At 36.2% G+C, this 27,508-nt stretch overlaps 1 protein-coding gene across 5 annotated transcripts in view; it reads right to left on the reverse strand.

Annotated features, from left to right (window-relative positions):
• The window catches only part of LOC137650219 (serine-rich adhesin for platelets-like), a 361,753-nt gene that overhangs the window by 100,588 nt on the left and 233,657 nt on the right, over positions 1–27,508 (reverse strand). For all 5 annotated transcript variants that reach the window (XM_068383454.1, XM_068383453.1, XM_068383452.1 and 2 more), the window contains 6 exons: positions 19,033–23,005; positions 11,594–11,679; positions 8,086–8,320; positions 6,531–6,686; positions 5,207–5,336; positions 3,263–3,359 (listed from right to left, as the gene is read on the reverse strand). In XM_068383454.1, coding sequence (XP_068239555.1) covers positions 3,263–3,359; positions 5,207–5,336; positions 6,531–6,686; positions 8,086–8,320; positions 11,594–11,679; positions 19,033–23,005 — 4,677 coding nt within the window. The remainder of the gene's footprint in view (positions 1–3,262; positions 3,360–5,206; positions 5,337–6,530; positions 6,687–8,085; positions 8,321–11,593; positions 11,680–19,032; positions 23,006–27,508) is intronic.

Below are 27,508 nucleotides of genomic sequence, written 5' to 3' on the forward strand. Positions count from 1 at the left end.
GGGGAAGAGACTAAACACTAGTCCATTCAAAACTACGTTTTCAATCTCTCACCGTACAGTGCCTTGGGACGAGAATAAAAACTAAAAAAGTTTTATCCTTTCTCCCCGTACAGAGACTAGGGACGAGAGTAACTCGAGAACAACGTTACTCGCTTGGGACGAGATAAAGATCGGAACGTTCTCTCTCCTCTCTCTCTCTCCGTCTCTATCTCTCTCTCTCTCTCTCTCTCTCTCTCTCTCTCTCTCTCTCTCTCTCTCTCTCTCTCTCTCTCTCTCTCTCTCTCTCTCTCTCTCTCTCGATTTCGCATTGAAGAGAAGAGCCCACTTACCTTTCGTCAATAAACAGGTTATTTGACCAAAGGAAAAGACTGAAAGGTTTTTCAATTAAAAGTTCCTTTAAAATAGTCTTTAAAACATTTAAGCTTTGAAAGAAAAAAGAACAAAACGTCAGAATCGATTTACTCTTTCTGCAAAGTGAAACCGTGATACTCTCTCTCTCTATCGTAACGATAGAGCGCAAACTGCGTAGCATAAATAAACTAAACGTTAGTTCATCTTTGAAACAGTACGAAGACTATTCAAAGAAAAAAACTATCATAGAATATTTACTAAAAATATTTTATTGAATAAGTTTTAAATCATTAGTTCTGTAAAAGTTATTTACGATTGAAAAGGGCTCAACGTTGTTTAACTTCGGTTTCCAAGTTAGGACCGCCTACTCTCAGGAAAGGTCGCATATAAACAAATCATTAAAATTTATTTTGATGTTTATTATAAATGGAAAGCTAATCGAAGAGGCCTAATAACGGCGGTTGAGATATAAAATATATAGAGGAAAATCTATAATTAATTTATAACGTGATAAGATAATTGCTAAAAGCCTAAAACACACTTCCGTCTAAGGGAAGGGTCGGCCATTTAAAAGTTAAAGAAAGTCCATACTCTCTCTCTTGTCATCAAAAATTAAATCTATCCAAAAACGAGTTCAAGATTTAAGATGAAGATAAAACACCTGCACTGCGAAAGCTCAAACCAAAATGAAGTACTTCACCAAATATGTTGAGAAAACTCCAGGTTCTACAGCGAGTATTGATACGTCTTGTCATCAACGTCGACAGAGAAGAATTGAAGGTTTTGTTTACATGCAAGAGTGGTATCTGGCCGACAGTTGGCGCTGGTGGGCACACCCGCAACCTTCATAGCGATCGCTCGCGAGTTTTTTTTAGTGTGTTTTCTGTCGAGCCGCAGAGTTGCAGCTATTATATATTCACCGGCTAAGTTAAATATTTAAAAACAATGATTTTCATAAGAAATTTACATTGTGAAACTAGGCCGTCAAAAAATGACCTTTAGATTTCGCCCCTGATATAACAGTAAATTACATCTTAGTGCACATTTTATTATGTATTTCTGTTCTAGGATAATATGAGTTATTTCTATAAAAAAAAATTAGCCTCTTCCTATTTCATTTGGTTACCCAAAAAAATTCATGAAATTTGGACAAATCTTTTTGGCCAAAAAAAGTTACCCTTTTTTTCTCATTTCAGATCTTGACTTATACGGGTCCAACTCATTTCCAGCAATTACACGCTGTTGCTTTGCTATCTAAGAAGGTGTCCCTAAAGGGATTTATGTGTATATGTATATTTCTATTTTTGTGAATATTTACGTCGTCTTTTTTTGTATACTTAAATTTTTAATATATTTCCAATAAATAGTTATTTTGTAGATGGGTATCATTTATATTTTCAGTAGTTTTTAGCATTCTTTGAAGTATTTTTAGCTAGTCAAACAATACAGATTGATGCATAACTGAATTTTTCCTGAATTTTTTTTTGGAATCGGGGTCGCTCGCGACCGAGTATACCCTTAAAGGGATGTCCGAGTAGCGTACCTATCCAGGGTTAAAGCACCTCATACAGTTGCACAAATCACAAACTCGTGCCCTAACATAAATAGGAAACACATTTACTGTACAGTATATCCAAAATAGTATAGCATTATTAAAATAGCAAAACCTTTACAGAAAAAAAAGGAAAAAAAAACATGAACCGAAGTCAGTGTAGACAATCACGGTATTGTTTCATGAAAATAATGAGAGACTATAACAAAAAAGAACCATAAGTTTCGCCAGTTATCATTACCCAGTGTCGATGGATAGTTGTGCAGTTAAGCGGGAAGGGATTCTGTACCTTCAGTGATAATTCTTGTACTTTAAGAGTGGTAGTTAAATCTCTTTCTATGGAAGAAAGAACAACAAATGAACTTTGGTAAGATTCTTTGAAAAGAATTCTTTTTTGTTTTTCTATAAGGAAAAGGAATCCTAAAGCTTATTTATTTCTGAAATAAGGTAGTTAACAGGTGCTTTCCATAACAAAATAAGTATGATAAAAAAACCTGTAAAAAAAAAAGCAATGTACCTCCAATTACTTTGATGGCTTTAAAGCATTAGTCAACAACACAGTTGTCTTATTTCCATGTAAAATAAGAATTTATATCTATATTCATGCTTTCTTCTATGGTGCAACAGCCAGTACAATAAAGTATCAACGACAGCAAAAGGGTAAAGAAAAACAGCTAAAGGGTACACAACGAAAAAAATTAGGCAACATATATGCATATAAGAAACGAAGAATGAAAACCACAAAATGGTGATAATTCTGTCTACTTTAGCCAAACATACCATAATTTAGTACAATACAGTACAACAAACTCAAGTACTGTAAAGTATCTTGACACATATATAGTGTGCGTTTCAATTCATTTGAATCATTCATAAAACTTCTTCATAGGTACAGTTCTTTAAGTCTTGAATGTATTATATATATACATCAATTCATTCATTACAATATCCGAGGCAACTTGCGCATAACAGTATATTCAGGTTATATTTCTACCTCATTGCTATAATGTAGAAATTCCTGCTCTAACAGTACAAGTTTTCTAGAAAATTTGTTACTTTTCAAGCAGTCATTTAGAAACAACTTTTATCCAAATACTGTACTCTTAAGCAATTTCACATATCACACTCTGTTAGTGAGATTATTTTTTACAGAAATTCTTTAAAAATTCCTTCATGCTGAAATGCTCAAAAGAATTTTTCTTCAAACACCTGTGTTATATTTCTAAATCTTTATCAAAGCAATTTATATTTCTAATGAGAAGAAACTAAATGTACCAATATCACAAATTCTAATGTATGACCTGAAGAAAACTCCACCAAAACTTACAATAAAGGAAAAGATTACAGATCTGTGCTCACCTTGAGGGTCCAGGCCAGGCATCCACTCAGCTGATTCCATCATGTCTGAAAACTCATCCTCGGATCTGATGAATTCATCAATATTGTTTCCACGTACCTGTAAATTATAACACTAGTTAGTTAAACAAGCCTAATCTCTCATTAACTATTCAAACCCATGTCCCAAAGTCCCATAAAATAACAAGAGTTTCCCTTAATCAATTAATAAAAACTAAAACTCAGAAATCAAAACTTAAAATATAAGTAGGGCAAGTCCTTATAAGTCCCTAAAATCTTACCACAGAATATACTGTACAGTATAATTCAATGCTAATAAATTTATATATTTCTTATAATTTGACAGAACAGCAGATAGACTATTTTCAAATTAATTATTATTATTATTACTACTTGCTAAGCTACAACCCTAGTTGGAAAAGCAAGATGCTATAAGCCCAAGGGGTCCAACAGGGAAAAGGCTGCTGGGGTACTAGCCTTGTCTAGCAAATAAGAAAAGCCACCCTTACGAATGAAGAGACCATGGCCTAAACACACACAAGAGTTTACATTTCTCATCTTGCTGTCATGTTAACATCTATAGGTATACTGTACAAACCATGACCATAAGCTTCAAAAATAACAAGAAACTACACTCAAGACAATCCTAAATAAACTATGACACACCCTGTCTTGCTACATTTAGCTTTTGAGTTATCCACATGTGATGCAAAAACACAAAGTTGATACACTTGTTTAATCATATTAGTATCCAACATGAGAAGGGGAGATTTCACATTCCCCACTTTTTGAATCCCCTACTTCAGCTTTATATTTAAATCACTAAAACTCTGCCCCCTTAAGGAGGACTTGAGAGGCTAAGGGCAGTGAACTCAACATGATATTTACACCCTTCCGTAAAAATAAAAGAGAAGAGAAACGAAGCCTTCTGCCCAGCCCTAAAAATTGAAAACATTCTTCTGAATACAATAAATCAATATCTCCAGGAGCCTGATCTTGGCTATTTGTATGACAATGAGTATGAAGACCCCCTATCTATTACCTGGCTAATAGACTTATGCACATCCTGATGCCTTTTATTCCTAACCCACAACAGCATCAGCTCTTCTGCTGAGTTCTGAATGTACCATAACCTTCATGATGTGGATTTCCTATTTACAAATATGTTAGTGACTAATAGATATTCAATATATTGTATGAGGTGCGAGTTGTGGGTAGCGACCATTTAGGAAATAACAGGCTCTGGAACCTAGAATTTCCAGGGAAGAAAGTTGTCATACCAGGACAAATAATTCTTATTTATTTGGATTCTGAGCTCCAGTATTAACTGTGTGTATATTTTGCATAGGCTAGATTTGTTAGGCCATGGTTTGGGATGACCTAAAACAGGCTAAGTTATTAACCTGTATCCATAATTTTCCCCTATCCACAACACCAGCGGATATTTTAGTGATGAAGAAGAAGAAAACAAAAATATTTTAAACAGTTGTTTGGGATAGCCAAAAATAGATCTTGCATAAAAGTCAAAAACTGCTGTCTAAGTTCTAAATTATTTGAATTAATTGACCTTGGGTAATTGAAAAATTGCACAAAAGTTCAAAACTACTGGAACCATAATCTTCGGACTATTTTCTTCAAATAATTCATATCAGTAATAAGACCTATCAAAAAAAGCTTTGTATCAAAGAAAAAACAGCATTTATTGGATAGCTTTGTGAAAAAAATTATAGCATTAGTTAAAATGATGTATCTCATAAGTTTATTTTAATATAGGCATCCATATCTATGAACCAGTGAAAGTTAAACAGGTGGTACCCTGAATACAATAAATCAATGGGTCACATTCGTAGAATCTTTCTCATGACCGAAATATAGATAACTATATCTTTACTACACTACTGGACAGTATCAAGGAGAAAGAAGTACAAGCAGCTGTAATTCACATACCCGAGAGGGCCTCAAAAATCTTTCTGGAACACGAGCTAGTCCTTCTTGTGACTGAGCTCCAAAACCTAGGCTTAGTAAAACATCAACTGGATCCGCCTGCCGAGAATCTAGCAAGGAATCAATACTTGACCTGAAAAAGAAAAAAGATAATTGCAAAGAGGGATAACATTACCATCTAAATAGTCTAAAAAAACACAGATATTATATAAAAAATACTTATATTCTTTCAAACAATAGTCCCAGCTGGTAATAGCCTCTACTTGATAATTTCCATTTTCTTACTAATATTTTTCAAATGAAACTCATTTGCTTGATTGAATCATCAGATAATATCCGTCAAAAACATCATTACAATATAAACTGCTCGTAAGTTGGGAACCTTCTTTATATCTTTTTATAATATCAATACTTCAACTGTGGACAGTAGAATCAGCAGTTGGGGAGTCAGTAATAAGGTTTTATTCATATTTCTATGTTAAAAATAGCTGGAGGGAAAGCATAATAAGTTATCAATACATTCTTGAACTTCAAGTTATATTCTATATTAATCACACACCAAGATTATCCAGAATAGTTTTCAAGAAAATATCATCAATACTCATGTGCATTAAGCGTGTTGCAAAGACCTAGACCTTAATACTAAAAGCTACTTAAATTGATAACCCCCTTTTGGATAAACCGGTAATTTGAGCGTTTTCGAGATTCACGATTCACTATGTTATTCTATTAAGAACAATTATTTACCATAAAATTCACCATCTCAGTTTTCAAATAATAGTAAAATCTATAAATAAATTCTTTAGTAAACAAGCTAGTACCTCAGTACCTTAAGATACTTCTTACTACTTACGCTTTTAAACCAATACTGTATCATGAAATACGGGCAATTTCAACATAGGCTAAACCTTCAAAGATGAAAGAAAACTTTACTTGAATTTCCTATTTACATTTAAAAAAAACACTGCTAAATGTATTGATCATACCAGGTATACTATCATATGTTTTTAAGGTAGTTATACAGACCATCACTAGTACAAAAATATGTGCACTGGTACCACTGCCTCAACCTTGTCACTCGGTGCTTATAAAAATTGAATATTTGACTCATCTTACAAAGTACAGTACTGTATACAAGTTATATTAATGCATATGAGATTTTAATAATATACTTGAAAATCATGGAATTATTCTAGTTGTGAATTTAAAAATTTAATGACATGCATAAAATCGGAAAAGGAAAAACTAGTTTTATACTACAGTACCGTACTTAGTAACTTTAAGACACTGCAAAGTAATACAGAAACCTTCATTTTCAAGTACTTACCGGCTCTGTAAGGAAAGTCCTGATAAATCGCTTTGGAATGAAGTCTGTTTGTCTCTGAGTGATGCAAATTGTGATCTTCTACCTTCTACACCAATTGGGCTCACAGCTGGCATTTGTTTTTGCATTGTGTTTTCTACATCAGAAAGTGTAATAGGTCTGTATAAAAACAATAAGAGTTAGTGTTACTATAAAGATAAAAAATTTAACTGGAAACCTTTATTTCTAAAAAAAACTATATTAAAGATATCTACAAAATTAAAAAGAAAAGAAAATAGTACAGTATTACGATCATACATACATATACCATGGCACTTCCCCCAATTTTGGGGGGTAGCCGACATCAACAAAGAAACAAAAACAAAAAGGGGACCTCTACTCTCTACGTTCCTCCCAGCCTAACAAGGGACTTAACCGATAATATATAAAAATGGGGTGAATGTTAAAAATTATGATAGTGGAAATAAAAGGATAAAAGAATTAACAATTTCTTCTATACAAAGCCTAAGCAATATAAGCAAGCAGATGTTTATAAAACATTATTAGTTCTGCTTCAAAATTATTTCCTACATTGCCACTTTTTCTTTTATAATGTCAGTCAGATCTGGAACAATTAACATGGATTTCTAGGATAGTTTTAAATAATGATGGTCACTCTTCAAAGAGGAAGCACAAGGAAAATGTTGCACATGCTAAACATTTCTTATAAATACATATTACAATAGTAATCAAATGAGATAACTTGTTTGCTTCTTGTACTTTACTAATCAAAACAAAAACTATCTAACAAATTTTAAGAAACATCGAAAGCCAATTTTTTTTTACGCATTTTATGAGAATATTTCCAAAAAGTGAGACTCTATTTCTAATTACACTTTCCTTAATATTCTGTATTCAAAAGCAAATCCTCAAGGAGGGTACTATAGAAGTCTAAAATTAAGCACCAAATATGACAATTTGTCCTAAATTGTATTTTTCCTAGCTATACAAACATGTAATCATTTAATATAGGAATTTGTTTCAGGTGAGCTGAAGCTAATTCCTATATTAAATGATTAGGAGGTTTGCATATTGCATTGGAACAATAAAGCACTAATAAATTAGAACTGTATGATCATTATTCAAGACAAAGATTATACTGTATTAAAATTATTATACACTATAACCTTAGTAAGCAAGTCAGCTTCTTTCCCAGGATTCCTATCAATTGCACAAGAGCCTAACTCAGCAAAATGTGGACATTACTGTACAAAAGGTTCTTTTAGTGACCATTTTGAACCCAGTGCACTGATTTCTGCCAATCACTTTTCATCTCTCTCCTTAGTCTCTTCCCACCTAACCGTGCATCATCGTAATTTTCCATTTCTCACTTAAGAAACAATCCTTCTGGTGATGGTGAAAAATACTGATCTTGTTAAACTGATTTTTCAAGATAAAAGACAAATCACCACAAAGTCAATATAGACCTATATAGAATTCTAAAAGACAGTACTTTAACTTTACCAAGGATGCATAAAATATTCAACTGAAACCCTCTTAAAACATAGATATTACGCACCTGTTTCCATGTGATGGTGACATGGGATGTCCCATCCCATGATGCTGTGGTGATGAAAGAGGAAGTTGTGCAAGATTTGGATCTCTAGTGGCTGCTACATTTGTACTTGATTCAGAATTCTGTGCACCAATCATATGAGAACCAATCATGGAATCTCTTGTACATGTTGAGGAGCCTCCAACTAACGAGGCTGCTGATACTGAGCCCCGAGTCCCCGAACCTGATATTAATCCAGCTGCAATGCATAAAAGTGTCCCAGTAAATAACACTGTGATCCAAGAAAATATCAAAAATGTATTATCAACAAAATAACAAGCAGTTCAAATAAAAGAGTGAATATCTATCAATGACAACAGCAGCGTCAAATTAACACAAATAGAATAAACAAGATTCACTTCAGATAACTAAAGTATACAGCAGTCTTTTCATAGGGAGGACCATTCTGGAGTAGCCTTCCTGAGGGATTTTCTCTATCTGACAATAGTTCTTAAACAAAAATTACTTGAGAAAAAATTATATAATTAAAATACCAAGCCTGTAATCTAAAATTGCTTATATCTTTGTCAGCAGCTTCACGGAAACCCCAAAAGAAGCCCACTGCACTCTCACTGAGCAAGGTTTGCATTTGGATATGTCCGCCACTTTGCTATCGGTTGATTGTTCCTACATGAATGCAAACCTCCATCCTTTAAGTCACTTCTAGCATTTCTCTCCCTCTGAGAGAGGCAGTATTGCCCAATCCTTCACAGATTATGAAGAAAGAGACAGCAAGACTACACGCTACTTTGCTTTCGTCATAGCTTATCCAAGGGGGTGCCACCATACATGATTGCAATTGAGCACCTGCTGGCAATCATGCACTCCTACAGGAGCACCAACTCAACTGTTCGCGGTCACACGCCACAACCTTGACCGTTCGCCATCTGCCACTTACCATCTAATCTGCTTGCAATCGATTGCACACCATCTAGCTTGCACCATCTGACCTGCTCAACAGAGCGAGCACCTATAGGATCACCTCTGGTAATGATCTTATTTTAATTTTTGGTCTTATAGGAGGAGGTGCCCCTATCTAATCACAATTCATTTGTCTAACTTAGAGCAGTCACATGCTGGTTTGTTCCTATCTATTCGCACACAACAAGCTCGCTCACCAGTTGGCATGCAAGCTTCTGCTCTTGATGCGCTCTCTCCATCTTTAATCCAGGTTATTCCTAAAGACCCCAGCACTTCAACCTTGGCACACCTTGCTTTGTCAGCCCCACCTGCAGAGGTTCCAAACTTCGGTGAAGTTTCTGTCACTCCATGGGTGAAGGTTATCCGGCACATCTTCCGAGAGAGAAGTTTGTCGTGCAAGACAACAAGTCCTGATACCTCAGTAAGTCCTCCTCTGACAAGCATCAAGCAAAGTGGGCCATCTTTTGTGGTTGCTGCCATGGAAGAAATGCTTCTCTCGGAGCCTCTATTCCAATTGTAGATATTTTCTTGAACGCTTCAGCAAGGAAAAATGTCTCTCAAACTCAGCGGTAAACGGGTATCGTTCGACCTTGAGCCAGGTACTGAAACTGAGAGGAGTGGATATTTCCTCCTTGTGGGAATTAACAATCCTCATTAGAAGTATAGACCAGACACATCCTTCTCATGAGATTCAACCTCCAGCCTGAGATGTGGCCAAGGTACTGCGGTCCATAAAGAGAACTCCATATGAACTGTTGAGACTATCCTCAGATAGGGACCTTACCCTAAAAACAGTTTTCCTCCTTGCTTTGGCTTCGAATAAGCGCATGAGTGAATTACGCAGACTCACCGATTTGTTCTCTCACTCTTTGCACTGGAGACAGGCCTTTTTATGTTGCTCCCAACTTTCAAGCAAAAACACTCAAGGATATGTTCCCACTGTTTCTAAAGGTGTTGTTTCACGTTATTGGACTTCTATTACTTGTTTTTTATTAGGTAGTTTTAGGGCTTTTGTATCTTTTCATTTAATTCATCGTTGGCTGAAGTTTGTGGGGGGTGTAAATATCATTTATTCTTGGTTATGGATCTTTACTCCATGTTTGTAATTATTGATTTCTGCATTAAGAATCTTAATCAAGGCGCTTGAGTAAAACTGTAATGATTGTGTCATCATATAATCTTCTCTATCCAAATCGTCCTTAGAAAGGTTTTGGTCTGTCACATTTCACATATGCTCCAAGACTCAAATGGGGAGTATTTTAACACAAAGGGTACCAGGTGAGAATTCTTTCCTACTTTATTTATTACATATGATGTGATTAAGTTAGATTAACTATAACTCCCTTCAGGATAAGTTTGTAGTTTATATAGAGAATTCCAGTTAAGGGCCATTAAAATGTACCAAATACTCACCATCTCACTTATTTCAATACTAACAGAAATTAACCCTTTTACCCCCAAATGGACGTACTGGTATGCTTCACAAAACACATCCCTTTACCCCCATGGACGTACCGGTACGTCCTTGCAAAAAAACTGCTACTTACAATTTTTTTTGCATATTTTTGATAATTTTTTCAGAAACTTCAGGCATTTTCCAAGATAATGAGACCAAGCTGACCTCTCTATGACAAAAATTAAGGCTGATAGAGCAATTTAAAAAATATATACTGCAAAATGTGCTTGAAAAAATAATAACCCCTCGGGGTTAAGGGGTTGGAAAGTTCCAAATAGCCAGGGGGTAAAAGGGTTAATAGTATCTCCCACCCACCTCCCAACTAAGACATGGCAATTTTCTCTTCCAACACAGGATAATGAGGTATTGGTGTAAGTGGTAGCTTGGCCATGGGAGAGGTTTGGTAACCAGTACAAGATACCAATGGGAATCCATTGTTATAGAGACATTTTTGTTTTCATCTTTAGTGTAAAAAAAAATTTGCTTCAAATGTAACAGAATATTGAATTCAAAATAATTATTGAAATAAGCATTCCGATTATAAAATTCAGATCACAAAACTGCTATTATTCTACACTTACACTCGTCTAAATTCATTCGTGTGATTGCTAAGATTCATTGTGGTAAAGCAGAACCCACAGGATGCTGCTAACACTCTCAGCATGATAAGAGTGTTGTACCACAAAGTATTGAAACTATGCAAACACACTGAAATTAAAAATTCCTAACAAAGGTGTAACATTTCTATATCATATCATCAATGAGAAATATCAAGAAAACAAAATGTAATTAGATAAGAATATCTTCCTGTAGTCAGTGGTCTCCTAGATTCTAATGTAAGTTTGCTAAAAAATAAACTTCAGAATCAACAACGCATCAAGTTTAAAGTAAATAAAATTCGTAAGGTAGAAAGACTAATTGCAATTGGGCATGTGTTAGAGGGTTTGGAGCCAATTAGGCCCCCCCAAAAAAATGGTTGGCATCAGATAGCTACCAAAAAACATGCCTCATCCCACACTTGTATAAAAAAAAAAAAAAAAAAAAAAAAAACACACATCAACCTCTTGTATGAAAAAAAAAAACTTGATTACTTACCTTCATCACCAAGACTTAGTAAATCTTCTGCTAGATCTTCTGAACTTTGTTCACAGCCACTCCATGCCTCACCGTCGTCATCAACACTACGATAAGAGAAAATTAACACAATTTTGAGAAATTTGCTTGATATGGTTTTTCCTGATTTATTACATTTTACAATAACTAGTAGACACTTACAAAACTACTGTATAACATATATAGAAAGTGGTATTGATTATTAAAGAATATATATACAGTGCTATATGTATATATACAGTATATATATATATATATATATATATATATATATATATATATATATATATATATATATATATATATATATATATATATATATATATATATATATTGATGTATATATATATATATATATATATATATATATATATATATATATATATATATATATATATATATATATATATTGATGTATATATATATATATATATATATATATATATATATATATATATATATATATATATATATATATATATATATATATATATATATGTGTGTGTGTGTGTGTGTGTATGTGTATAGATATATATATATATATATATATATATATATATATATATATATATATATATATATATATATATATATATATATATATATATACTATAAGTCAGAGTTTCCCAACCTTTTTTGGCTTGGACCCTTAATAATATCTTAACCTTGACCAGTGACCATTATTGTGTGAACATGTAGTAATAAATACAACTACTTTCATGCTACAGTTGTACTTGCAAATGTTTATAAGTTAACATTATACCAATCATTTAATTTCCTATTGACTAACATCATCAATTTTGATGAATTTGAAATAGAAAAGAAAACAAGTGTTAAAAAATTAACTTTTATTTGCATATCAGGTCAAAAAAATATGTTTTTCTTCACTGGTTAGATATTACTTTTTATCATACTTTGCCGATAAATTTGTCGTTCAAAAAATTGATATAATGAATTTTATATAAAAAAAATGGCTAATGTCAGAAAATATTAATATACAGTACCATATAAATAACCAGCAACTACACTGAAAGAATATCTACAACAAACCATAAACACTCAAAATGTTTTCTCATTGGCTACCCTGAGACTGCTTCATTTTGTGTATGATGCTCTCAGAGTAGGGCTTTATATTCATTGTTTGAGCAAACAGCTATACACTATTCTTCAAAAGTTATTTATATACCGTATATTCTTTAAAACTAATTCATTTAAAATCTACTAAGAAAATAAGCTTCGCTGATAATGTAACCACACATATTCAAGAAAACCTACATTTTAGCAATATAGTTACAGTAGCCTTAATATATCATTTGGTAAAATCAATTACCACACTTCATGGAAACAAGCTCACATCATCATCATCACCAAAGAGAGAGAGAGAGAGAGAGAGAGAGAGAGAGAGAGAGAGAGAGAGAGAGAGAGAGAGAGAGAGAGAGAGAGAGAGAGAGAGAGAGAGAGAGAGAGATGGAGGTAAATAGAAACATACTAGCAGACAGATGGAGGTAAATAGAAACAAACTAGCAGACAGAGAGGTAAATGATGTTAAACAGAAACAAACAAACAAAGACAGACAGACAGATCAAGTTAAACAGAAACAAACAAACAAACAAAACAAAGACAGATCTACAGAGAAACAAACAAACAAAGACAGACAGACAGACAGACAGATCAAGTTAAACAAAAACAAACAAACTAAGACATAGAGACAGATCAATTTAAACAGAAACAAACAAACAAAGACACAGACAAATCAAGTTAAATAGAAACAAACAAACAAATACAGACAGGCAGATGAAGTTAAACAGAAACAAACAAACAATGACAGACAGGCAGATGCACGTAAACAGAAACAAACAAACAAAGACAGACAGGCAGATGAAGTTAAACAGAAACAAACAAACAATGACAGACAGGCAGATGCACGTAAACAGAAACAAACAAACAAAGACAGACTGGCAGATGAAGTTCAACAGCAACAAACAAACAATGACAGACAGGCAGATGCACGTAAACAAAAACAAATACAGACAGGCAGATGAAGTTAAACAGATACAAACAAAGGCAGACAGGCAGATGAAGTTAAACAGAATCAAACAAATAAACAGACAGGCAGATGAAGTTAAACAGAAACAAACAAACCAAGACAGACAGGCAGATGAAGTTAACCAGAAACAAACAAACAAAAACAGACAGGCAGATGAAGTTAAACAGAAACAAACAAAGACAGACAGGCAGATGAAGTTAAACAGATACATACAAACAAACAAAGATAGGCAGATAAAGTTAAACAGAATCAAACAAAGACAGACAAGCAGATGCAGGTAAACAGAAACAAACAAGCAAAGATAGATAGGCAGGCAGACTGTCAGACAGAAGCAAAACAGTTGATTGTGAAAAGGCTTGCACAATATGCTCCAAAACTGTACAAGTTATAATAATACATAAAAAAACAAGTACGATTCATGCAATGCTTATTTTGTGTGACTAAATGATGCCCTTTCAATACTGAGATCACACATGCCACTGACAAATCACTCACTCAGAGGCTCCTTGTTGACTGTTCAGCAGTGGAGGGCAAGTATTATACATGAAAGCTAATCATACAATGAGCAGCGCATGAGTATAGGGTCTTTATTAGCGCGTTTCTTTTCTAAGTATTTTTCCTGGAGAATCTTCATGCTGCCCTACTGAAGTAAATCAGCTACATTACTCAAAATCAAAATGTGACCAGCTGACAACTATTATTATAATTTCAAGAACCTTCGGCAACCCTCAGAAATTGCCTCATGCCCCTCATTTGGGTAGCAACCATGGAAACCACTGCTGTAGATACATACAGCATACTATATATACAGTAGAAATACAAAACATGTATATTCTAAAAGTAATTTGTATTTTTCCTAGCTATACAAACCTGAGTCGTTCATATGGTTAGGTCTGTAATCGTTTTGTTTACGACCAAATTGAAGAAATATTGTGGGTCTGGTGACATGGTATGGTTGCATTCTGTTCTACACATGCCACAATTATTCACCAGAGTATTTATTATTATTATTATTATTACTTGCTAAGCTACAACCCTAGTTGGAAAAGCAGGATACTATAAGGCCAGGGGCTCCAACAGGGAAAATAGCCCAATGAGGAAAGGAAACAAGGAAAAATAAAACTTTTAAGAAGAGTAACATTAAAAAAAATATTTCCTATATAAACTATAAAAAACTAATAAAACAAGGGGAAGAGAAACACGACAGAACAGCTTGCCCGAGTGTACCCTCAAGCAAGAGAACTCTGACCCAAGACAGTGGAAGACCATGGTACAGTGGCTATGGCACTACCCAAGACTAAAGAACAATGGTTTGATTTTGGAGTGTCCTTCTCCAAGAAGAGCTGCTGACCATAGCTAAAGAGTCTCTTCTAACCTTAACAAGAGGAAAGTGGCCACTGAACAATTACAATGCAGTAGTTAAACCCTTGGGTGAAGAAGAATTGTTTGGTAATCTCAGTGTTGTCAGGTGTATGAGGACCGAGAAGAATAAGTAAAGAATAGTCCAGACTATTCACTGTGTGTGTAAGCAAAAGGGAAAATGAACCATAACCAGAGAGAAGGATCCAATGTAACCAGTCAAAAGACCCAATAACTCTTTAGTGGTAGTATCTCAACGAGCGGCTGGTGCCCTGGCCAACCTACTACCTACTAGTTTCACCGTGGGCACACGCCAACGGCAATTGTCTCTTATGATATCTGGACGATTGGATGATCTTGGCAGACTCAGAGGAAGCCCCTCTCCTTCACTAAAACAGACGATTTTCATTTTGTCATGATCTATAGATTGTGGTGAATTGGGAGAAGTCCATTTTAGTGCCCGGTTACTCAGTGGTGTTGATGAGTGACAACAACCCTGTAATAGCATGTGTAAACAAACTAGGAGGTACCGTGTCACTGCAGCTTTGCCAGCTAGCAGTAGAGATCCACAAGTTGACAGGGTTTAACTCAATTACTCTAACAGCCCACTTCATTCCTGGCAGAAAGAACATTGTGGCAGGCAAACTGAGCAGGAGGATGCAAATAGTTAGCTCAGAGTGGTCTTTGAATCTTCAGATAGTGACCAAAATCCAGAGTTTGTGGGATTCGCTGGCAATTGACCTATTTTCAATCTCACTAAACCACAAATTCCTGGTACAGTTACTGCTCGCCAGTCCCAGTCCCAGAAGCAGTGTTTGAGGATGTATTCCAGCAGCCCTGGGACATATTCAACATACAGTATATGTTTTACTGCCTCTTTGCCTAATAAGGAGTGTCTTGAATTAAGTTGGAGCCACTCATAACCTCAATATGACTCTAGTAGTACTGAAATGGCCCAAACAGAATGATACCTGGATCTTCTACTTTATTTCTATTGATAGAGACTGCGAGGGCATTGCTTCCTCTTTCCAACCTGTTGTTCCAATCACACACCCAGACCTTCCACAGCAGTGAAATTGTTTCGGCATCACATGTGGAAGTTATCCAGCATCTCCTCTCAAAGAAAGGCTTTTCCCGCAAAGTTTCGTAAGAGATGTCTGAATACCTCTGGAAGTCTTCAACCTCCATGTATCAAGCTAAATGAGCCATCTTCTGTCGTAGTCGTGGAAGGGGAGTTTCTCCTCTTGGAACATCTATCCCATTAATAGCCTAATTTTGACTTTATTTCTGAGAGGAAAAATTCTACTATCACTAATGAAAGGTTATCTTGCAGAGACCGAAGTAAGTATTAATCCTGAAGGACACTCACTACCCCCCGTGTATCTGCCATTTTGCTCAATGGAATGACACACATCTCTGTACTCGTGACAGCAAGATACGAGAAACACGAACATCAGTGTTCGTCCTCTACCTCCCTTCCTGAACTGGCTAGATTGGGGGCCTCAAAAGGGGTATGCATCAACAGAACTGGAAGCAAGAGAGTTCTCAGATCCTCAGATCTGATTGTCAACTATATCCAGATACAAGCAACCAAGATCTGACTATAGCAGCTCCAGAGGTCTCAACCCCTGAGGGGCACCAAAGTACCATAAGTACCTGAAGCTGGCACTGTAGTTGCCATATCCAGTTTGATGTACTCTAAAACCTCCACAAAAGAACACTCTAACTCCGTGTTCTCTACTTCCATTGGTACCAGGCAATTTAATCCTCAGAGCCCTAATTTCTTGCCAGGTTGAAGGTTTGGCAGGCTGGTCAGGAGATCTACTACCCCCCTGAATATGATCATTCTGGCCAAAGGACAGAACCAGCTATGTAGTTATGGGTAGATGAAAGGACCAGGAGAGATGTCGTCAGCAAGAGGAAGATCTATGGTACCGATCAAACCAAACACAGAATAGATACCATGTACCTTTCCCTCTGCTCATCATGATGGACAGTAAGGCTTGGTTCCATGTTCATGAGCACAGGGCTGCAGCCCCCTAAGGCCACTGGCAGCGCACTGACATCCTCAAGAGGCACCATCTTCTAAATTCAGGATACCAAAATATTCCCATCAGGTAGAAAAGGTGAAGGAGGGTGCCCAAGCTTCTCCAACATTAGATGATTGGCAGAGATATGATAAGCTCAGGCACCAGTTCGACACACACAGGTTTCACTGGCACCGGATCTTTTATTTTGCCCTTTCACCAGCTTCAGCACGGGTTCTCCCAAAGGGCAGGGAGACTTCTTAGACTTAGGGCAAATTGCAAGAATCGCCACTGGGGTCACTAGAACTGGGATCATGGCTAGTCTCATTGAAGTCACAACTGGAATTACTGGCACTGCAGACAACAGGGGCAAAGTAGCCTTAGCTACCAGCTCTCTCAAAAATAACATCACAGGCCTACCTGTAAAACCTAAGACTTGGCCTTTCTTAAGTCAATCTCTTCGGTGGCAGTCTGTACGGCTCTGGGAGAGCTTCCAGCTTATGCTGGTGTATAGAGATCACTGGAGAAACTCCAAGCTCCACTAAATCCTTATAAAATACCAATACAGATTCAAGAACTCCCTGCTACTTCAGCATACTTCCAAGGGACAGATGCCAGCATTCCTAGGCCATATACCTAAAAGCTTCAGCAACTGGTAAACTTGAAGAGAGTAAAGGACTACAGGTATAAAGTCTATTCAGCATCATCTTGGGTATTGTCAAGGATGATGGCAAAAACGGCTTAACCAGTAGCATTCATTTTCCTCCTCAAATAATAAACCTGCTACTGATCAGGAGGCCACAATATGCACTCTGCACATGGGAATAATTGAAAACAATCATGTCCCAACACAAGTACAGAGAGAGTGTGGGTATAAAACCAGCCTTGCCATAAACCAATTCCAGCATCCACCCTTTTCCCAAATATTTCCAAAATTCCTGCTTCACTATCATACTGTAATTGACTTTGGAGTCAACAATTAACAATTCACTCTAAGAAATAAAGAAAATGATCAAACAGCCTTAGGATACGACAACAGTAAGTACATACTCATTGCCGCCGAAGACATAAGTGAAATCTTTGACATTGAGTGGACAGACCTACTCGCTCCACTCACCACATGTTTTCAACTACCTTGCTAACAAATTCAACAACTTCTCCTGCTAAAACATTACCTATTTAAAGGACGAAAGTTTTGTAGTGTACAGTACAGTACTGTATATGGGTAGGAACAAAGCTACTGACTGAGGAGCCCCTCACCCCCCATGGCAAGGTGCTGGGAGTCTAGGGAGGGTAAGTCCTGCAAAATGATTGAGAGTATTACTTGCTATCCACATTTATCTACAAGCTGTTCCCCAGTGCCAATTCCAACACTTGCCAATTAAATATATTGGCTTCTACTGTCTTAACCTTGCAGATAGAGTATCAGATACATTAAAATTGTTTTTTTTTTTTTGTAACGTAAATAAAGATACAGTATTTGAATGACAACTAACTTGGAATATTGTTCATTAAGGTTTTATAGTCTTCCACCATTGTTTGCCTTTATAAACCAATATGACTTGTTTTTTATTCAATGAGAAAAATATTCTGAGAGTTTATTCTTATGCAAATAACATTCATATTGTTTTCTTATTTAAAAAATAATTTCTAGAAGACCTAAGCAAAGACACAACTCATACAAATCATTACTTACAAAATGAACATATTGTGTATATAGTCCATTTCTTTTAGCGATGCATATTTGCACCGACTCGCAGCGGTGCCCTTTTAGCTCGGAAAAGTTTCCGGATCGCTGATTGGTTGGACGAGATAATTCCAACCAATCAGCGATCACGAAACTTTTCCGAGCTAAAGGGGCACCGCTGCAAGTCGGTGCAAATATGCATCGCTAAAAGAAATGGACTATAGTAATGTACAGTCTTCCTGAAGTTTTATTTGTCCCTTGTACGCAACAAACACCAAAAACACAAAGATTCTGTACTCACCTTGTTGGATGAGGAAGAGCAGCAACCCATTCATCTACAGTGATAGGAGACTTTGGTGTAGGTGGACGATGAGGATGAGCTACCAAATGGGCAGCAAGGTTGGACGACGAAGACTGCTGATTATAAACAGTACCCTGGGTCTGAGCAAGTGCTTCTGACAAGCTATCATCTGAAGTTACACTACCAGTTTCAAGCATTATGGCAGGTGGAGAGGGGACATCAATATCCGAAGTACTAACAGCACCTGTTACAACAATTTTTGGACCACTTGCAGCGACTGACACTAAAGCCTCTTCTTCCTTGCACAAGCTATATGCACCATCAATATGAAACTGTTTACTTTCATCATGCATTTTAATTTCCTCTTCTTGCACTTCCCCCTGAGCTCTATCATCACCAACTATGTCAACAGTCTCTAGTTCTGCAACACTTATGGACTGGCCAGCACCATCTTCAATATCAGGTACTTCCCTATCACTACGGATATCTTCCTGCTCCAATTCAGAATCTTGCTCACTTGAAATAATTTCTTTGGTAATTTCTCTGTCTATCTTCATGTGATCTACTCTTTCAGGTAGAAAATCTTGGTCTCCAATAGCTCGGATATCATCTAAATTTTCATCGTAAAACTTTGAGCTTAATGACTTTGATTCTGAAACTTCTTGGCTGGTTCTTTCAGTTAGTACATCACCCAGTAAAGCATCTTCACGACTGATTACACCTTCTTCCCCTTTGCTTTGACTCTCTTTTTCAGGTGAACTAGTTATTAAACTACCAACATACTCATGAGTCCCATCATACCTCTCATTTACAACAGATGGGAAATGTTCTTTTTCACTCTCAGACTCATTATATTTAGCAACTTCTACATCACGGCTGCCAATACTATCACTCACATCATCACTCTCTAAATCATCATGAGAATAAATTTCCTCTCTCAAATGTCTATCCAGAGGTGTCTCCTTATGAGTATTGTTCTTTTCTAAGGCACTGGTAACAGTAGTATCATCAATCTTAACGTTACTATTATCACAAAGCTTGCTATCGCTATCATAATTACTATCTACTCCTCCAGTCTCAACGTCACTTCCTAACATACCCTCACAGAACAGTCTCCGAGTACTAACAATGCTAGATTTCACATCCTTTGATGGAGACATTTCACCCTCTAAAACAAAAGAATCTAGTTTTTCTTCACTATGACCTACTGCTACAATGAGACTAGGACGCTTGGGGAGAGGTTCACCTTCCATATCCTCATCTTCTGAAATTTCTCTCGATATTTTCTCACTTGGCCGTCTCCTTGTATGAGAAGGAGTTGCTTCTTCATCCTCTGAAGCTTCTTCGAATTCTTGGACCTTGTCTTCAATTGAAGATATCCCTACATCTGATTCTTCGTAATCCATTTTTGTTTCGTCATCTGTGACCAAACTACTTAGTTCCTCAGTGTATGGTTCTTCATCTTCAATGGTTTTCTCTTCAGCTTTTTCATCATCCATTACTTCACTTTGACTTCCATCTACAGAGCATTGGACATCTGTCTCTGGTTTAACTTTTACAATAACAGATAAAAAGCTTTGAATAGAGGCATCACCACCTTCTGATGAGGTTGTACCAGATGAATTGCTTGCAGATGAAACTTCTCCGGTACATTCACTAACTGAAAGAGGCGATACTACATCTCCAACATAATATCTTAAGTCTTTGATATCCTGATTTTCATCTGGCATAGCACTCTCATGTAAGTAGGGGTCTTTGTCAAAACTTGAAGAATATAAATTACTTATTTCTTTTTCTTTTCTTTTGGCTAAATCATGAAGCTCCAACTTCTTATTCCAAAAGTTGTCATCTTCCTGCCGTTCGAAGTGGTGACTTTCCAATGATGTACTAAGGGAGGCAGCTCTTTTTTGTTCGCTCAAACTTCGTTGCTCTAAGTTTTCTTCCTGTAAATCTTCACTTGACTTTTCAAAACAAGCACTAGTATTAATTTCCTTACCAGCATCCTCCTTTGAAAGTCGCTTTTTATATTTTTGCTGATAATGCTGTTTAATATTTGTTGATAAACTACCAAGGCTACCCTGGAAACGTTTCCACTGACCTAAAGTCGAAGAGACGATACGGTTCACCCTCTGAGACCCTCTTCCCTCACTGGCTGTGCTAGCAACACTGCCACGACGTTCATTCAACTCATCTTGTCCTTCAATTGCACTGGGATCTCTCTCAGTAAGATCACTGTCACTGATCTGTTGAACACTTTCAAATTTATCATCAACACATATAGTACTCTGTGTACTGGTACTCGAAGATTTTTGTTCTATTGCAACAGATTTACTATGATCTTCACTCGTTTTCCTCTTAATGTTGCTTAAAAGCGATGTCAAACTATAGCTTCTCTCTTTCCCACTGGCAACTTTTTCATCAGTCTTTACATCTTCCACAGACTTTAACTTTTTCTTCACAGTGCTTCTGTTACCCCTAAGCCTCAAGTCTTTTTCATCTATATTAAAATAAATATCTTCTTCACTTAAAGTAGCACTGACGTTAGGTCCACTTTCGCTCTCTACAAATACATCATCAACTGAGCTACTCACAGGATGTAAAGAGGGGCAAGATAGCACACTTATCTGGCCAGATTTAGCCTTACCACTTCCTTTAATCACTAACGGGTTGACTTCATTAACATCCAATACCTCTGCTCTGCCATACAGTGCAGTTTCTGAAGCACTTTGTGGAGACTTGAAACTCTTTACTTCTCTAATATTGCTGCTACTTCCACTTAAAAGAACCTTTGTTGAGACTGTGTTTCCTAATGATTTTAGAGAAGTCGCCGATTTGTAATGATCATCAAGCTCTATACCCTCACTTCTATCACTAAGATCATCTATATCATCACCTTTAATGTTACTATCATATTTACCATCATCAACTTTTACAGCATCTTCTGATTCAATATCTACATCACAAGAATCTAAAACTCCAGTTTTACTATTATCTTTAGATACCTCTGATGATGACCACTTATAAATAAACTTTTGCCATTTTTTACTAAAACTCTGGTAGATTTTCACGTTTCTCTCAGATATTCTATATCTTATAGAAGGCTGACCCACTACTTCAGTTCCTTGTAAACTTGATTGGCCGGAGACAGACTGAGTACAATCTTCTTCAGCACCTGGAGCAAGGACAGAGTCCTTTGGATCTGGAGCAGGCCTTTCAGCTTCTGCACCTTCAGTTAAGCCAGCTTCCCTCTCAAAAGAAGCAGATTTACTATCACCTTTACTATCATCCGCCTTTCCACAAGGAGGGAAGCTTTTATCAACTAAGGTTATCTTATGCTGATTGCTAAATGAAGTATAGGCGGCCTCAGCAGCAGTGCCCGGATGAGACGCCCTGCGGCGGAAATGGACGACTTCAGCACCTTCACTCCCCGCACACCTGTGGCAGGGGTGGTATTTGCATACATGAGCCTCTATGCAAGCACTGCTGCAAGAGTGAGGAAGAGCATATGCATGAGGGTGAGATAATCTATGGATATGACGAAAACAGTGGACATGATTGCAATGGACAGGATGTGATTTTTGAGAAATGCTTGTTTGAATACACTCGCCACAAATGTTGTGAGAGTCACTTTCTAGAGCACAATGAGGTACTTTACTGCAGGGCAGAGAATCTACATGTGTGCATGGCGTAGTCCAAGTAGTTTCACTGTAAGAATGCTCAGGATCTTGTGCACATGTACTAAAAGTTAACTGAGAGACTTGAGGAGGATTATGTTCGAAAGATGATACGGCAGTAGCTTCAGGAAGAAAATCTGAAGGAACATTGGAATCTTTAGCAGCAACAATGGCGGTTTTTTTAGTTTCTGCCTTTGGTAGTGACTTTGTTCCAAAGGTTGATAACTGTGTTGTCTCAGGAGTAGACTGGGAGTGGAAAGAGCGTAAGAGGCCAGAAATGCGACTTGTCCAACCACCACCTGGAATAAAAAGTAAAATATTAGAATAAAAGTATAGAAAAGGATAGCTTTCTGACACTGATAGGGAAATTACTTATTAGTAACTCAAATTAATTCATATTACTTTTGGTATTTTACATGCAATTTTTATTATTACTTTTGTTTCCAAATTAATCTAATTATTATTGGCATTTTGAATTTAGATTACATTACTATTGGTATTTTAAATTCAATTTATTTATTATTGCTAGTTTAAATTCAACATCAATATTATTGGTATTTCAAATAAAATTTCAATATTATTGAAATTTTAAATAGAATTCCATTACCATTTATATAACATTAATCACAGTATTATCAGATTACCACAGAAATTAAAATAATTTCTTTTGCGCTGGGGATATTTTGAAGGTGCAAAATCCAAACCATATCCTAAAATTACAAATCTACGACTAAATTTGCTATCCTTTAATTATACCTCTAAGCGCCAGTGGACATAATTTACGTCCAATATTTCTACTCCCTTCAGCGACATTAGACGTCATTTATGTACAGTAATTACCTGATTTTCTCTTTCCTGCGTCATTTACGTCCATGAAAAGTTTTACAAAATATGTAACATTACATATCAATAGAAAAATATTGAATATAAAGTCCTATCTTGTATATATTTTGTAAAATAGCCATAAATTAGGGACTAAGGCTTCATAAGCAAATCATTTGGATGAGCTGGAGCTCAAAAGCTTAATAATACATGAGGAATAATACACTGCAAAATTCAAATAACTGTCTTGAATTAATAGTTTTACCTATGATTTAACGTAACTATTTGTTATGGTAAATAACAAATTTTGAGCAAAGTGAAAAATCTATTTTTGGGTGAGAGTGCCATGTCGTCCTGATGGAAGGCTTCCTTTAGGTTCCCTTAGAAGGCTACCTAAAGGAACCCTTCCATCAGGACAACATGGCCTGAGCCCAAAATTCCCCATTATTACAATGATAAAAACATTGACAGATAAATAAAAGATTAAACCAAAAGTCACAAAAGAATGACTGTACTCTTGATTCCTCATAAGAATTAAATCATTAAAGTAATTAAGATATTTCACTAATCAATTAATTGCTGATTATACCTTCAATCAGCCACCTAAAAATTAGGATTACAATATCAATAAAAAAAAACCTATGAACATGATTCAAAGGTACTATAAAATACTAATTGAAGTCATTAATAAAACCTTAAGGCATGAATTTACATATACACAATGTATGCAAAATAAATTAATTATAACTTCTACTTATATGCCATTAAATTATTAATTGTTTTTATAGCATTACGATAAAGCACTTTAAACTGCAAGACAGAAAAATTTATTCCATTCCCTTATCCACTTTTTAAGCTTGATGCTTTACTCTTAAGCAAATATACCCTGTGCCAAATGGAGGGGAGGAAGCTGGAACCTTGAAATATGGAGTGGTTCATCTATAAGACTATAAATAAACGGATTTTGACGAAGGAAAAATCTATTTTTGGGTGAGATAGCTATGTCGTCCTGATGGAAGGTCCTTCCGGCAGCTTACTACTGTATAATATTTCTGTGAGTGATATTACAAGAGAATTACCCCCAGGTATCACGGGGTTCTAACCCCCGGAACGACTATCCTAAGATACCATGTATAATCAGGGACGTATCCGTAGATAACCATAGATATCTGCACCCCAAACAGACTTAACCCAGTCTAGGAATCTAAGGAGGAGGATTGGTACAGCTTGCAACCTATTACCTCACTAAAACCAGACAACACTCTGGGATGGTGATATATGTAAGGGCAATTTCCAACTGGAAAGACTGATAAAACAGTAAAGTAATAAACCGTAGTTTTGTTATGTGGTTAGCCTAATCGATGCTACAAGGTAGCTCAGAGTTTTGGTTACAAGTTGTTCACAATAACTATGGGTATGATAGTCAGTAAGGTAAGAGTTTAATTCCAGAAACCCAACATAAAAGGATCAAAATTGGGTTGACTGACTGTATAAAATTGTTGGAGGAGACAAAATGGATGAAAGAATATTGTAACAGTATGGGAAAAGGAAAGTCTCCGTAGAAGCATATCAAAATATAAAAGAATTAAAAAAGTTTCAGTATATTTATGAGTTAGGTGATGTAAGACTGACCGAGTGAAAAAATGTGCTATTAATTCAAATTATTATTATTATTATTATTACCATCCAAGCTACAACCCTAATTGGAAAAGCAAGATGCTATAAGCCCAGGGGCTCCAATAGGGAAAAATAGCCCAGTGAGGAAAGGAAATAAGGAAATAAATAACTGAAGAGAACAAATTAACAATAAATCATTCTTAAAAAAGTAATGTCAAAAGAGATATAGCCTATCATATATAAACTATTAACAACGTCAACAACAAAAATGTCATATATAAACTATAAAAAGACTCATGTCCGTCTGGTCAACAAAAAAGCATTTGCTCCAACTTTGAACTTCTGAAGTTCTACTGATTCAACAACCCGATTAGGAAGATCATTCCACAACTTGGTAACAGCTGGAATAAAACTTCTAGAGTACTGCGTAGTATTGAGTCTCATGATGGAGAAGGCCTGGCTATTAGAATTAACTGCCTGCCTAGTATTACGAACAGGATAGAATTGTCCAGGGAGATCTGAATGTAAAGGATGGTCAGAGTTATGAAAAATCTTATGCAACATGCATAATGAACTAATTGATCGACGGTGCCAGAGATTAATATCTAGATCAGGAATAAGAAATTTAATAGACCGTAAGTTTCTGTCCAACAAATTAAGATGAGAATCAGCAGCTGAAGACCAGACAGGAGAACAATACTCAAAACAAGGTAGAATAAAAGAATTAAAACACTTCTTCAGAATAGATTGATCACCGAATATCTTAAAAGACTTTCTCAATAAGCCAATTTTTTGTGCAATTGAAGAAGACACAGACCTTACATGTTTCTCAAAAGTAAATTTGCTGTCAAGAATCACGTCTAAAATTTTGAAAGAGTCATACAAATTTAAAGAAACATTATCAATACTGAGATCCGGATGTTGAGGAGCCACCGTCCTTGACCTACTTACAATCATACTTTGAGTTTTGTTAGGATTCAACTTCATACCCCATAATTTGCACCATGCACTAATTTTAGCTAAATCTCTATTAAGGGATTCACCAACCCCAGATCTACATTCAGGGGATAGAATTGATGCAAAGAGAGTAGCATCATCTGCATATGCAACAAGCTTATTTTCTAGGCCAAACCACATGTCATGTGTATATAGTATGAAAAGTAATGGGCCAAGAACACTACCCTGTGGAACACCGGATATCACATTCCTATACTCACTATGGTGCCCATCAACAACTACTCTTTGAAATCTACTACTTAAAAAATCAATAATAATGCTAAGAAACGACCCACCCACTCCCAACTGTTTCAGTTTGAAAACAAGGGCCTCATGATTAACACGGTCAAAGGCAGCACTAAAATCAAGGCCAATCATACGAACTTCCCGACCACAATCAAGGGATTTCTGCACTGCATTGGAGATTGTAAGAAGGGCATCACATGCTCCAAGGCCTTTCCGAAAACCAAATTGCAAACTAGGGAATAGATGATTACCTTCAGCAAACCTATTAAGACGTTTTGCCAGAAGACGTTCAAAAACTTTAGATAATATGGGAGTTATGGAAATTGGGCAGTAATCAGTGGGACTTGAGCTACCACAAACACATTTACATAGAGGAGTAACATTACCAATTCTCCAACAAGTGCTAAAAGCTCCTCTTCTTGCTAACTTGCGTAAAATAACAGATAACTTTGGAGCTAAGAAATCTGCTGTCTTTATAAAAAACAAAGGAAAAATACCATTAGGGTCTACACCTCCATAAGCATCAAGGTCCATCAACAGAGCTTTAATCTCCCGAGATCGAAAAGCTAAACTAGTTAGTTTAGCCTCAGGAAAACAGGAATGAGGAAGTTCAAGTTTTTCATTACTCTGTTTACTGTCAAAAACATCAGCCAAAAGGGTTGCTTTTTCCTTTGGACAGTGAGTGACTGAGCCATCTGGTTTAAGTAAAGGAGGAACTGTTGCATCTACACCAAAGAGTGCAGATTTAAGGGTAGACCACCATTTATGTTCCTGAGTTGTACCAGAGAGGGTTTCTTTTATGATTAAATTGTACTCCTTTTCAGTTGAGGCATAAACTCTCTGAGCAAAAGCTCGAAGCTGAGTATAGTTGTTCCAGGTCAAATCTGATCTGTTACCCTTCCAAAGGTGATAGGCCTCCTGCTTCTCCAAATAAGCACGTCTACAATCATCATTGAACCACGGTTTGTCCTTCATTCGGTACCTTAGCACACGAGAAGGGATACGCCTATCAATTATTTTGACTAGATTCTCATTCAAAGGGACAACAGGATCTACACTATTATATAATTGTGACCAATTCAAGCACAAAAGATCATGCAAAATCCCATTCCAGTCTGCTT

This window comes from Palaemon carinicauda, chromosome 11, assembly GCF_036898095.1.
Source record: "Palaemon carinicauda isolate YSFRI2023 chromosome 11, ASM3689809v2, whole genome shotgun sequence".
In the NCBI taxonomy this organism is placed as follows: Eukaryota; Metazoa; Arthropoda; class Malacostraca; order Decapoda; family Palaemonidae; genus Palaemon; species Palaemon carinicauda.